The sequence below is a fragment of the Thalassophryne amazonica genome, unplaced genomic scaffold, assembly GCF_902500255.1.
Source record: "Thalassophryne amazonica unplaced genomic scaffold, fThaAma1.1, whole genome shotgun sequence".
NCBI classification, from domain to species: Eukaryota; Metazoa; Chordata; class Actinopteri; order Batrachoidiformes; family Batrachoididae; genus Thalassophryne; species Thalassophryne amazonica.
Genome location: NW_022986267.1, coordinates 138,026 through 150,878, shown reverse-complemented (window position 1 = coordinate 150,878; position 12,853 = coordinate 138,026). Strand labels below are relative to the sequence as shown.

At 40.8% G+C, this 12,853-nt stretch overlaps 1 protein-coding gene across 1 annotated transcript in view; it reads right to left on the bottom strand.

The window, feature by feature from the left end:
• ncf2 (neutrophil cytosolic factor 2) overlaps nucleotides 1-12,853 on the bottom strand; it is an 82,850-nt gene that overhangs the window by 2,517 nt on the left and 67,480 nt on the right. The window contains exons 11-13 of the mRNA XM_034165442.1: nucleotides 9,305-9,348; nucleotides 8,759-8,907; nucleotides 6,977-7,082 (exon numbers count right to left, since the gene is read on the bottom strand). Of these exons, the coding sequence (XP_034021333.1) occupies nucleotides 6,977-7,082; nucleotides 8,759-8,907; nucleotides 9,305-9,348 (299 nt within the window). The remainder of the gene's footprint in view (nucleotides 1-6,976; nucleotides 7,083-8,758; nucleotides 8,908-9,304; nucleotides 9,349-12,853) is intronic.

Here is a 12,853-nt window from a genome sequence, read left to right as displayed (position 1 = left end):
TAATTTTGTTTAAATATTTTTTGCACACTTTCTGTAAATACTAGAAACTTAATTTCACTTCTCAAATATCACTGTGTTTGTCTGCTATATGATATATTTAAATGAAATTTCTGATCCAGACAACCAATGATTTATAAAGGAAAATCATGAAAATTATCAAGGGTGCCCAAACTTTTATATACAACTGTACATCTTTCATTCCCAGATCCGACTGACTGCACATAGACTCTCGTCTCTTGGCCATTTCAACACATTTGTGATAAAGGTCTACCTCAAGGCTTGGTCCACATGTATGTGTGCTTAATCTGCTCTACAAAATGATCTGTAGCTACTGCATGAGCTGGACAGCTACAAGAGGACAAATGAAGCTATTGCTAAAGCTGCAGTAAAGTCATTCTCTCAACTGTGTATTGTGACATTGTCAGTCATTTTTGTTTTAATCTGTTTTCATTCAAAAAAGCACTTATTAAGTTCTGAATAAATAGTACAACCCCAATTCCAATAAAGTTGGGACGTTGTGTAAAATGTAAATAAAAACAGAATACAATGATTTGCAAATCCTCTTCGACCTATATTCAATTGAATACACCACAAAGACAAGATATTTAATGTTCAAACTTCGCCCTATTGACGTATCCCATAATCCCTTGCGCGCCAGAGAGTCGCTGCAGTCAAACATAGAGAATCCACATGATGACAATTGTAAATGAATATTATTCTACAAAAAATTTAATTTTTTTTATGCTTATCATCACGTTAATAAGAGACTGCTGCATGATGCCCTGCAAACTTGCTAAAACAATAACAAATAATCCGTGTCTGCTACGTTTAATCTGCGTGGAATTTAATAAACGCAAACCGAATTTCAAACATAGTATATTCACGAGAGTTTTAGGCACAATATAAAGATAGTTTTATGTTGCGATGTTAATGCTGTTGTCCGTGTGCAGCAGTTAAAGTGCAGCCTGATCAGAGCGTCTCAATGCAGTTCTCAATGTTACTGAGGTCTCGCAGCGCGGCGACCTCTTCAAAGTTTTGTGGAATTTGAAATGTCAATAGGGCGAATAAGCGTTTGGGAACTGAGGGCACTAATTGTTGAAGCTTTGTAGGTGGAATTCTTTCCCATTCTTCCTTGATGTATGACATCAGTTGTTCAACAGTCCGGGGTCTCCGTTGTCGTATTTTGCTCTTCATAAGTGCCACACATGTTCAATGGGCGACAGGTCTGGACTGCAGGCAGGACAGTCTAGTACCCACACTCTTTTACTACGAAGCCATGCTATTGTAACACGTGCAGAATGTGGCTTGGCATTGTCTTGCTGAAATAAGCAGGGACATCCCTGAAAAACACGTTTTTGTTTTTTTTTTCTTCTAATATTTATTTCATTCATTTAAAAGAATTGCTTGGATGGCAGCATGTGTTGCTCCAAAACCTGGATGTACCTTTCAGCACTGATGGTGCCATCACAGATGTGTAAGTTGCCCATGCCATGAGCACTAACACACCCCCATACCATCACAGATGCTGGCTTTTGAACTTTGTGCTGGTAACAATTTGGATGGTCTTTTTCCTGTTTTGTCCAGAGGACATGACGCCCATGATTTCCAAAAACAATCTGAAATGTGGACTCATCAGACCACAGCACACTTTTCCACTTTGCATCTGCCCATTTCAAATGAGCCTGGGCCCAGAGAAGGCGCTGTGTTTCTGGATGTTGTTGATGTATGGCTTTCGCTTTGCATGGAGTTTTAACTTGCACTTGTAGATGTAGCGACGAACTGTGTTAACTGACAATGGTTTTCTGAAGTGTTCCTGAACCCACACGGTAAGATCCTTTACACACAGGTTTTTAATGCAGTGCCGCCTGAGGGATAGAAGGTCACAGGCATTCAATGTTGGTTTTCAGCCTTGCCACTTACGTGCAGAAACTTCACCAGATTCTCTGAATCTTCTGATTATATTATGGACTGTAGATGATGGAATCCCTAAATTCCTTGCAATTGAATGTTGAGAAACATTGTTCTTAAACTGTTGGACTATTTTTTTCATGCAGGTGTTCACAAAGTGGTGATCCTCGCCCCATCTTTGCTTGTGAACAGCTGAGCCTGTTGGGGATGCTCCTTTTATACCCAATCATGACACTCACAGTTGGTGTCCTCAGTTCCTAAATGCTTATTGAGTGTTGTTAGAAGGAAAGGTGATGTAACACAGTGGAAAAACATACCACTGTCCCAGCTTTTTTGAAACATGTTGCAGCCAAATGAAAATGAGCAAACATTTACACAAAAACAACAAAGTTTATCAGGTTGAACATTAAATATCTTGTCTTTGTGGTGTATTCAATTGAATATAGGTTGAAGAGGATTTGCAAATCATTGTATTCTGTTTTTATTTACATTTCACACAACGTCCCAACTTCATTGGAACTGGGGTTGTACTTCTACAATATTCTTATGTTTATGTTAAAACAAGTGTTATTTATCATATCCAGATTTTACAAAAAATGACAAAACTTTGATGCTGTTGAGCTACCAGTCATTATTATAATACATTCAATTTTTGTCAGTTTTTTTCTTTTCACATTATGAACAAATCGGGGGGGCAATAAAATTGGAAACTTGATTGAGTGGCACCCTACTGCACAGCAAGAACCTTAGGTTTATTAGAGGCCATACTACTTTGTTTCTGGGAAATACGGCTGCCCCAGCAATATGCACATTGCTCACACAATATGCCGATTGCCATATTTAGTGCATGCTGTATGCACAGTGCATTCACAGGGCTCTTTCACTTTTTCCACATTTTGTTATATTACAGCCTTATTCCAAAATGGATAATGGATTTTTTTTTATTTATGCAAATTTGTTAAAAAATAAAAAAAAGGTAAGAAAATCACATGTACGTAAGTATTCACAGCCTTTGCCATGAAGCTCAAAATTGTTTCCTCCCTTAAAGTATTCACTACAGCTATTTCAATCCTTTTTGTAAAATCTACTATCTACCCTTCTACATTCCTGTCCTTGATACCATACCTACCTATTACTTCATTATCACCTCCCTTCATCAACATGCCCATTGAAGTCTGCTATAATCACTACTCTTTCATGCTTGGACACACTCTCCATCACCTCATCTAACCCACTCCAGAAATCTTTCCTTCATCTCACAACCCACCTGTGAGCCATATGCACTGATGACATTCATCATCACCCCTTCACTTTCCAACTTCACACTCATCAACTCTGTGGGACACCCGCTTAACCTCCAGCACTCTTCCTTTAAAATTACCCCAACACCATTTCTCCTTCCATCCAGAACATGATACAACAATTTCAACCCACCTCCAATGCTCCTGCTCTTATTTCCCTTGTACTTGGTCTCTTGTATGCATAATATGTCTACATTTCTCCTCTTTTTTTCACCCAGCAGTAGCTCAATTTCTGCTCGCCCCCTGTTTGGCAACAGCACAGGTGGCAGTTGTTGTTAACTCAGGACTTGACCGATTTGGGATGGTAATTCATTTTGTGACCTGCATGAATAATGTAGCTTTTTTAGACCGGATGCCCTTCTGACACAACCCTACTTATTTATCCAGGCATGGGATAGGCACTCAGAATGTACTGGCTGAACACCCCGTGTGGCTGAGACTATACTATCATGTCCCCATACCATAAAATTCCCACCACTTTTAAGAGGGATAACCCCAAACTACATTCAAATCTTGGTGTATCAAAAAGTGTGAACATTAAGATTGTTCCTCTCCACTTCCATTGTACTATACATCCTGTCTTTCCTGCTTAAAGCACTTGCATTTAGCAATAGTTATGTGGGTGATTCTTTAACTACGGGCACTATTGGCCTTGTAAATGTAATTTCCACCACACCATTACCTTACAATATAAAGCACCTTGGGGCAACTGTTTGTTGTGATTTGGCGCTATATACATGTGCTCTGATGTCACTGTTTATCTCCATAGAAACTACCCAAACAATCTTTCATACAAACTGTTTAGGGACATTACAGTGTTGTGGTGGAAATTACGACAATAGTGTGGGACAACTACATTTTGTTTAAAGAAAATCACAACAGTTGTATGACATTGAATACCCCAATTATGTTTTGATTATTTTACTGATATTTTATTCAGAGATTTTAAAACATTAGAAAAAACGTTTCTTTACCATTCATTTTTATCATTGAAGATCAAAAGTCTGGGTGTGGGACAAGCACAAAATATTTGCATATAATGATGCTGAAAAAAAGTGAAAGTCATCATAGACTACTAGAACAAATTTCTCAACACACTTTCATTGTAAAGATAACTATAAAAGTGTGAAATTTCCCCTTTTTTCTGTTTTTCATACAATATGACACGCTTTAATTAAGCTTCACATTGGCTTGGGGCTGCAGTGAACTTCATGACTTTGTGAAAAAGTCTGGAACAGCAGTCAAGTGCATGGTCAAAGGCAAAGTCTCCATCAAACTAGCAGTTATTTAAATATTCTTCTGCGTCTCCTTGTGTGTTTACATTGCTGGAAGTAGCAAGATGGAATAGTATACAAATAGTGAGTGTGAGTGCAATGTGCCAAGTTGAATGGAACATTTTATCTTTTACCGAATGAAATATTCTTACCATTGCACGAATGAAAAAAGCATTCATTTGTTTTATATAACAGCTAAAACAGGCCCTTGTCATTTGACATTTTGGTGTGTGTCACTGGTCCGTTGAGATCAAGAGGTTCCAAAACATCTCTCACAGTCTTAAAATGACAATGTAGTCCATACCTGATGCCGTGCATTGACTTCTTTGTGTACAGACTGCTGTCTGCTTTCCTCACTTCAGTGAAAAATCTCAACAGAAATTTGTCAAGTTCTTCATCTGACAGCACTTATACTTCAGCTAGAGATGTCCAGTGAATACTGCAAATACCTCCAGATTATTTTTTGTGTGTGTGTTAGAAGAATGAGCACCGTCAATAAGCTTGTTCAAATTGTCATCTGTCACCAAAACAAACCCCGTGATGCAGCAAAGACACGCACATCCAAAACACATAAGAAGGCGTGCTGGATCAAGAAAAACTGCACTAAAAATAGAAATAGAATGATCCGCACCACCGCAGTGCTCCCATACAAAAAAGCTTTGTTAAAAATGTCACGTCTTGTTAAATAAAGCTTTTTTGTATGCGAGCACTGTAGTGGTGCGGATCATTCTATTTCTATTTTTGGTCCCAAAACAAACCCCGCCATGTTTGTTTTTAAACTAAGTGCCGTCATCATAATAAAGGTTGCAAGAGTGCGAGTGTGAGCACGCGGCCCATCAATGCTTGATTGCTGCATGCATGCAAATGCAATACATCTTGTTTTGGTTGGGACGTGCAATGGTGCAAAACATGGAACCAAAATTGCACAGTAAATGGAACAAAATTGCTAATGGGACAAATGATCAACATCATCTGACATATAAACCATCAATCAAACGACAAGGATCTATTTAGGTGTTATATAATGCAGACTGGGGAACAGGTTATGTTTCCAGTCAAACTAACTTTAAACATCAAGAATAATAAATAAATTGATATGGTTCCAAACGGAGTCTGATTACTATTACTGATTACTATTTCAAGGGAACTAATTAATCAAAATGCGGGCAATAATTGTGTCTCATGCTCATGAGTTACCGTATTTTCCGGACTATAAGTCGCACTTTTTTACATGTTTTGGCCGGGGGTGCGACCTATACTCCGGTGCGACTTATAAATGAAAAATATACCGGTAGGATCTCAATTAATTTACTGTAACAAAACAATTTTACGTGACAGAGTCGATCTATGTTTTAAAATGGCCACCAGAAAAGGAAATGCAATGCATCATGGACACTGTAGTATGGCGGCCGTCCTATAAGTCACGCTGGTCGCGATAACCAATCAGAGAACAGAACGTTGGACGCGTATTCCTCACCTCACCCACAGTGTGTGAAGCTGATGAATACGGTGCTTGCTGTTATTCCGGCATGGCGAACAAAACAGCTTCAACCCTTGGATATCAGTGTGAGCAGAGTGTTTAAGTTGACGCTGAGAGCTGCGTGGGAGCACCGGGTGAGCGACGGCGGAGGATTAGTGTGTGCACTTGGAAGGAGCTGGCGTCGAAGATTGTGAATAGCGTTTGAAGCAGACGAACATGGTGTTTATTCCGGGACGGCTAACAAAACAGCTTCAACCCTTGGATATCAGTGTGAGCAGAGTTGACGCTGAGAGCTGCATGGGAGCACTGAGCGACGGCGGAGGATTAGCGTCTGCACTTGGAAGGAGCTGGATCGACAACGCTGGGTGGTCATGAGCTGCGCAGGTAGGTGCTGCATGGTTCGGCTCGCAATGTGGTCCGCAAAATACAAACATATCTGTAGGTAAAATGCAGCTCACGAGAGGGCACTCAAGGCTTGTGTGACTGTTCCTGCAACTTCTGACTACCATAGAAAAATAAAAATTTCAACGTTACTGATAACTTAACAAGACAACGGAGAAGGCCCGAAAAAATGCCACCAAAAAGAAAATCATACTCTGCAGATTGTAAGTTACGACTGGTGAAATATGCATCTGAAAACGGTAGCCGTCACAATATTATCATCTGAACTTTTCATGTTAAGTTAACATACCTGTATGTCCATGGGACTTATAGTCCAGTGCAACTTATTTATGGTTTATTTTTCTTTATAATGATAAAGTGGCTGGTGCGACTTATACTCCAGTGCGACTTATTTATGGTTTATTTTTCTTTATAATGGATAAAGTGGCTGGTGCGACTTATACTCCGGTGCGACTTATAGTACGGAAAATACGGTAATTAAAATATGTCCCCAAATTGTATCTCCTATGCAAATATTCTTATGTCATTATATTAAATGGGAACTCTGACATTTTGAGTGAATGATAATTTTGACATTAACACAAAAATAAGTCCATACTCCTCTGACTTACCTCCTTACACCACAGAGTGATGCGGCCACCTTTGGCTTGACTCCACACATTGTTCATTTCTGTGTCTGTGTCAATTACGCTGTGCCCGTTTACCTGGGGTGTCAAACTAGATCAGGGAAAAAGATTGAATGTTGAGTTTCAGGGTTGACATGTTAAAACACATGGATTCATGTTTTTGTGTGTAAGATAAGATTTTATTGATCTCACAGTGGAGAAATTCACGTTACGTCAGCTCTTAATAAACACACAAGATGAGTACGAGTAGAAGAAAATGTGCATCAAACAGCATGTGCAAGATAAGCAATAACAATAATACTTGTAACAATACAATAAAATAAGTAAATGAGGTAGAAATTATATATATATATATACGAGGTCTATTAGAAAAGTATCCGACCTTATTATTTTTTTCAAAAACCATATGGATTTGAATCACGTGTGATTACATCAGACATGCTTGAACCCTCGTGGGCATGCGAGAGTTTTTTCACGCCTGTCGGTTACGTCATTCGCCTGTGGGCAGTCTTTGAGTGAGGAGTCGTCCACCCGCTCGTCGATTTTTTTCATTGTTTAGGAATGGCTCAGAGACTGTTGCTTTGTTTGATAAAATTTTTTTCAAAACTGTAAGGCACAACTGAGTGGACACCATTCAATAAATTCAGCTGGTTTTCGGTAAAAATTTTAACGGCTGATGAGAGATTTTGGTCTGGTAGTGTCGCTTTAAGGACGGTCCACGGCGCCTGACGGCGATCTGCGCTTCGAGGCGGCAGCGCCTCGCCGTTTCAAGTTGAAAACGTCCACATTTCAGGCTCTGTTGACGCAGTAAGTCATCAGAGAACAGAGAACTTTCAGAAGAAGTCGGCATGAGGAGTTTATTCGGACATTCCATTGTTAACGGTCATTTTGTAATGAAAGAACGTGCGGGCAGAGTCGCATGTCGGGCTGGACCCGACCGCGGGGGGTCGCGGCAGGAAAAACACCTCCGTTGGAAATCTTAACGGGCAAGTTGGAACATGCCCAAGCTGTTAAACAATTTCTCAGTTACTCACTTGTTGAAAGCCATTAAAAGCCGCCTGAATTCTACAAATGGTTTTCAACACGGAGGTGTTTTTCCTGTCGCGGCGCACACAGATTTGCCGAGTCGTCACGGAAACGACTCAGCGAATTTGCGCGTACGTCTTTCATTAAAAAAATGTCCTTAACAGTGGAATGTCCGCATAAATTCCTCATGCCGGCCTCTTCTGAATCTTCTCTGTTCTCTCACGATGTCCTGGGTGAATTAAGCCTTAAATTAGGATGTTTTCAGCTCGAAACAGGCCGACGACAGCGCCTGGAAGCGCTGCAGGACGTCCCGCTCCGTGGGAAGTCCTTACACCGACAGAAACACCCCATAATCTCTCATCAGCCGTTAAACTTTTCACAGAAAACCATCTTAATTTCTCGAATAGTGTCCACTCGGATATTCCTCACAGGTCCAGAAAAAATTTTGATAAAGCAACGCGCGCCGTCTCGAGCAGCGTGTGAAACAAAGGAATTCAGCCGAGAGGGCGGGACCACATCTCACTCAAGGCCTGCCCACAGGGAAATGACGTCACCGACACGCGTGAAAAAACTCACGCATGCGCACAAGGGTTCAAGCATGATTGGTGTAATCGCATGTCATTCAAATCCATATAGTTAAAAAAAAAAAAAGGGTCGGTTTATTATCTAAGAGACCTCGTATATACACACACACAGTATATAAACATGATGTGTGTGTGTGTGTGTGTGTGTGCGTCATACCTCAGTGAGATGGAAGTCGGTGGGAGTTTCAGTTTCTTACTGATCGTGTCCATCAGTGTAACGTACGGAGATCCAAGTGTTATAGAAAATGCAAAGTTGTATGTGAAACGAACTTTGACAACACATAAATTATCAGTGCACAGCACGTCCTGGAAAAACAAAGCAGAAACCTGAAACCATGAATAATGTCCATCCCAACTTACGTTTCTGCTTCATATTTGATTTTATTTTTTTGTTTTGTTTTGTTTCGAAATATATATTTTTCATATTCTTTACAACATTGGCTAAGTGACAGATATCACTCACTCGCTCACTCATCAACCACTTTTCTGGGTTTGGGTCGCGGGGGCAGTGGCTCCAGCAGGGGACCCCAGACTTATTGACATTTTAATTCAAATGAATTTTCGATTTGAACGAAAGGATAGCTGTGTGGCCACAGCAAATCTCAAAGTGGAAAATGTACTGAATATCACAGAGAGGTCAAATGGTGGATTTTCCCTTTAATCTGAATGTCAGCATATTTTTATAAAAGTCGACTCAACCTACCTTATGTGTGGTGTCTTCCCTGCTGTTGTCTCTCATAGTTGCACCTTACAAAGTGAGGAAACAGTTTTTGTTACTGTTCGCATATGAATTAACATGTATTGGAACTTTAGTGTTACAGCATTTGCATTGCTACTTGGGTAGAGTTGGATAACTGAAATGATGTTTAGTATACAAAGTAGCTACAGGTTCTGGAGACACATCCCAAAAAGCAGTGGCTATCGTGTCTGTTTTTCCAGGTTCTGATCAAATTACCTTTTCATACCTGACAGAAAAATATAATATATAAACTGACCCTACCCTAACCTTAACTTAATAGATTGAAAACCTGCACCAACATGTACCACATGATGCCATTGTCACCAGGCCAAACTGAAGTCAAACAATGACAACTTCCAGTTAGCAAGATTTCCAGCGCGGGAAAAACAGATCAGGACAGGAAGATCGCCACTGTAATCCCAGAACATGAATTCTACAGCTATGATATGAGCAAGGTTGGGTAGGATTACTTTGAAAGAATACATGTGGATTACATGTATGTATGTATATATACTCAACAAAAATATAAACGCAACACTTTTGGTTTTGCTCCCATTTTGTATGAGATGAACTCAAAGAGCTAAAACTTTTTCCACATACACAATATCACCATTTCCCTCAAATATTGTTCACAAACCAGTCTAAATCTGTGATAGTGAGCACTTCTCCTTTGCTGAGATAATCCATCCCACCTCACAGGTGTGCCATACCAAGATGCTGATTAGACACCATGATTAGTGCACAGGTGTGCCTTAGACTGCCCACAATAAAAGGCCACTCTGAAAGGTGCAGTTTTATCACACAGCACAATGCCACAGATGTCGCAAGATTTGAGGGAGCGTGCAATTGGCATGCTGACAGCAGAAATGTCAACCAGAGCTGTTGCTCGTGTATTGAATGTTCATTTCTCTACCATAAGCCGTCTCCAAAGGCGTTTCAGAGAATTTGGCAGTACATCCAACCAGCCTCACAACTGCAGACCACGTGTAACCACACCAGCCCAGGACCTCCACATCCAGCATGTTCACCTCCAAGATCGTCTGAGACCAGCCACTCGGACAGCTGCTGAAACAATCGGTTTGCATAACCAAAGAATTTCTGCACAAACTGTCAGAAACCGTCTCAGGGAAGCTCATCTGCATGCTCGTCGTCCTCATCGGGGTCTCGACCTGACTCCAGTTCGTCGTCGCAACTTCGCACAGCAATTGAAGAGGAGTGGACCAACATTCCACAGGCCACAATTGACAACTTGATCAACTCTATGCGAAGGAGAAGTGTTGCACTGCATGAGGCAAATGGTGGTCACACCAGATACTGACTGGTATCCCCCCTGCAATAAAACAAAACTGCACCTTTCAGAGTGGCCTTTTATTGTGGACAGTCTAAGGCACACCTGTGCACTAATCATGGTGTCTAATCAGCATCTTGGTATGGCACACCTGTGAGGTGGGATGGATTATCTCAGCAAAGGAGAAGTGCTCACTATCACAGATTTAGACTGGTTTGTGACCAATATTTGAGGGAAATGGTGATATTGTGTATGTGGAAAAAGTTTTAGATCTTTGAGTTCATCTCACACAAAATGGGAGCAAAACCAAAAGTGTTGCGTTTATATTTTTGTTGAGTGTACATTTGGATTACTTGTAATCTGATTACTTTTGGATTACATTTCAAAGTAATCCTACCCAACCTTGGATATGAGAAGTACAGAGCTACAACAAACGTTTGTTTTCACAGGGTGATGAACTTGTGTCCCTTAGTGTTAAGGTTTGGATTAGGGTTAGGGATGCCAAAGTGGATGCCACGGAAGTTGTCACGTGCAGCCAGTGTGAATTCGGGTTTTGGGATACATCTCACATACATGGAGCCATGTTGAGGACCAGAGGCCGCAACAAATAGATGTTTATTTCAGAGATGTGGGGATGCCTGCCCGGACCCAGCGCCACGAGGGGCCGTTTGGGGGCGACGCTCCCTCATGTCATCAACCTCGCCCCCTCGGATGTGAGAGTTATCAAAAATAAAAAAGAAAGAAAAAGAAATACTGGAAAATATAGCACCCCGCAGTTTCGCGGATTTTTTTAGTCCAATTTTGCAGTCTTTTTTTTTTTTTTTTTACAGCGCATTATGCTCTGCGTCCTCATCAAGCAGGCTGGTGTTCTGTCGAGATGACGGGACACCTGTTGCGGCACCGCGAAGGGAGAGTACGCGCATTGTGTTCTGCGTGTCTGTTTATAATCTCGCCCAGAAGAAAAAAGAGCGCCAACAGCTACCCATAACTATGTTCTTCACTCGGAAAAAGACACCTGCAGCGAGGCCTTCAGTGGAGCGGCGCCACGACGAAGAGGCGCGATCAGAGGAACTGTGAAATACTGGTCAGTCACTATTAATAATTTCTTATGTCTCCAACCTCATAGGTTGATCGTTAAAATTAAATTTGTTAGTTCTAAAAGCCATCATAATTATTTATAGGAAAACGTTCTATTTTTATTTCTCAAACAAATGTTTGGGCCTGAAAACAGGTTGGTCTTATTTTTCTACTAAGGTTTTAACTTTGAGAGTGTTTACACACGAGAGAAAAGTGAGAAAATATTAATGCCTGTTTGAGAAAAGTGTATAAAGTGTGTGGTGAGGGGTTTTACAGCCTTAACACATCTATAATTATTGTAAAAAATAACGCTGTCTACTTCGCGGATTTTGCCTATTGCAGGCTATTTTTATAACGTAACTCCCGCGATAAACGAGGGACCACTGTATATGAAAGGTTTATCTTTGACCCGTTGTGTGATTGTCATACCCAACTGCGCTGTGTTTGAGCTTGTGATGGAGGGCTGTATGTGGGGTTAATCTACTGTCTCGTGTCGTTTGTCAGATCAGTTGTTGGTTTGGTTTTGTGGTATGCAGGAGATCACTTGACCGAGGGTCTATACGTTCAAATAATAATTAAAAAAATAGTCATCACTCTTTACTCTTACTCAGTCAGTCTCTTACAATGGTGTAGCCTAAATACACAAGCTTTCTAGGAGCGCACCCAATTCATTATGCACGGGGGGGTGACCCCACCCCCTGTGATAAACTCATCGCCCCCTTAATATTTTTTTTCTGGCACCGGGCCTGTGCCTGCCTAGGTGGTTTCTGTCCATATACGAGGTCTGTTAGAAAAGTATCGGACCTTTTTATTTTTTTCAAAAACTATATGGATTTGATTCATATGTTTTTACGTCAGCCAAGCTTGAACCTTCGTGCGCATGCGTGAGTTTTTCAACGCCTGTTGGTTGCGTCATTCGCCTGTGGGCAGGCTTTGAGTGAGCACTGCTCCACCTGTCTCATCCTTGTTTCATTGCGAGGAAATGGCAGAATGATTTGGGCTTTTTTTCCATCAGAATTTTTTCAGAAACTGTTAGAGACAGGCAGCTGGAAACCATTCAAAAAATTTATCTGGCTTTCGGTGAAAATTTTACGGGCTTCACAGAGAATGAGTGTTACTACAGCTTTAAGGATGGCCCACAATGGCGC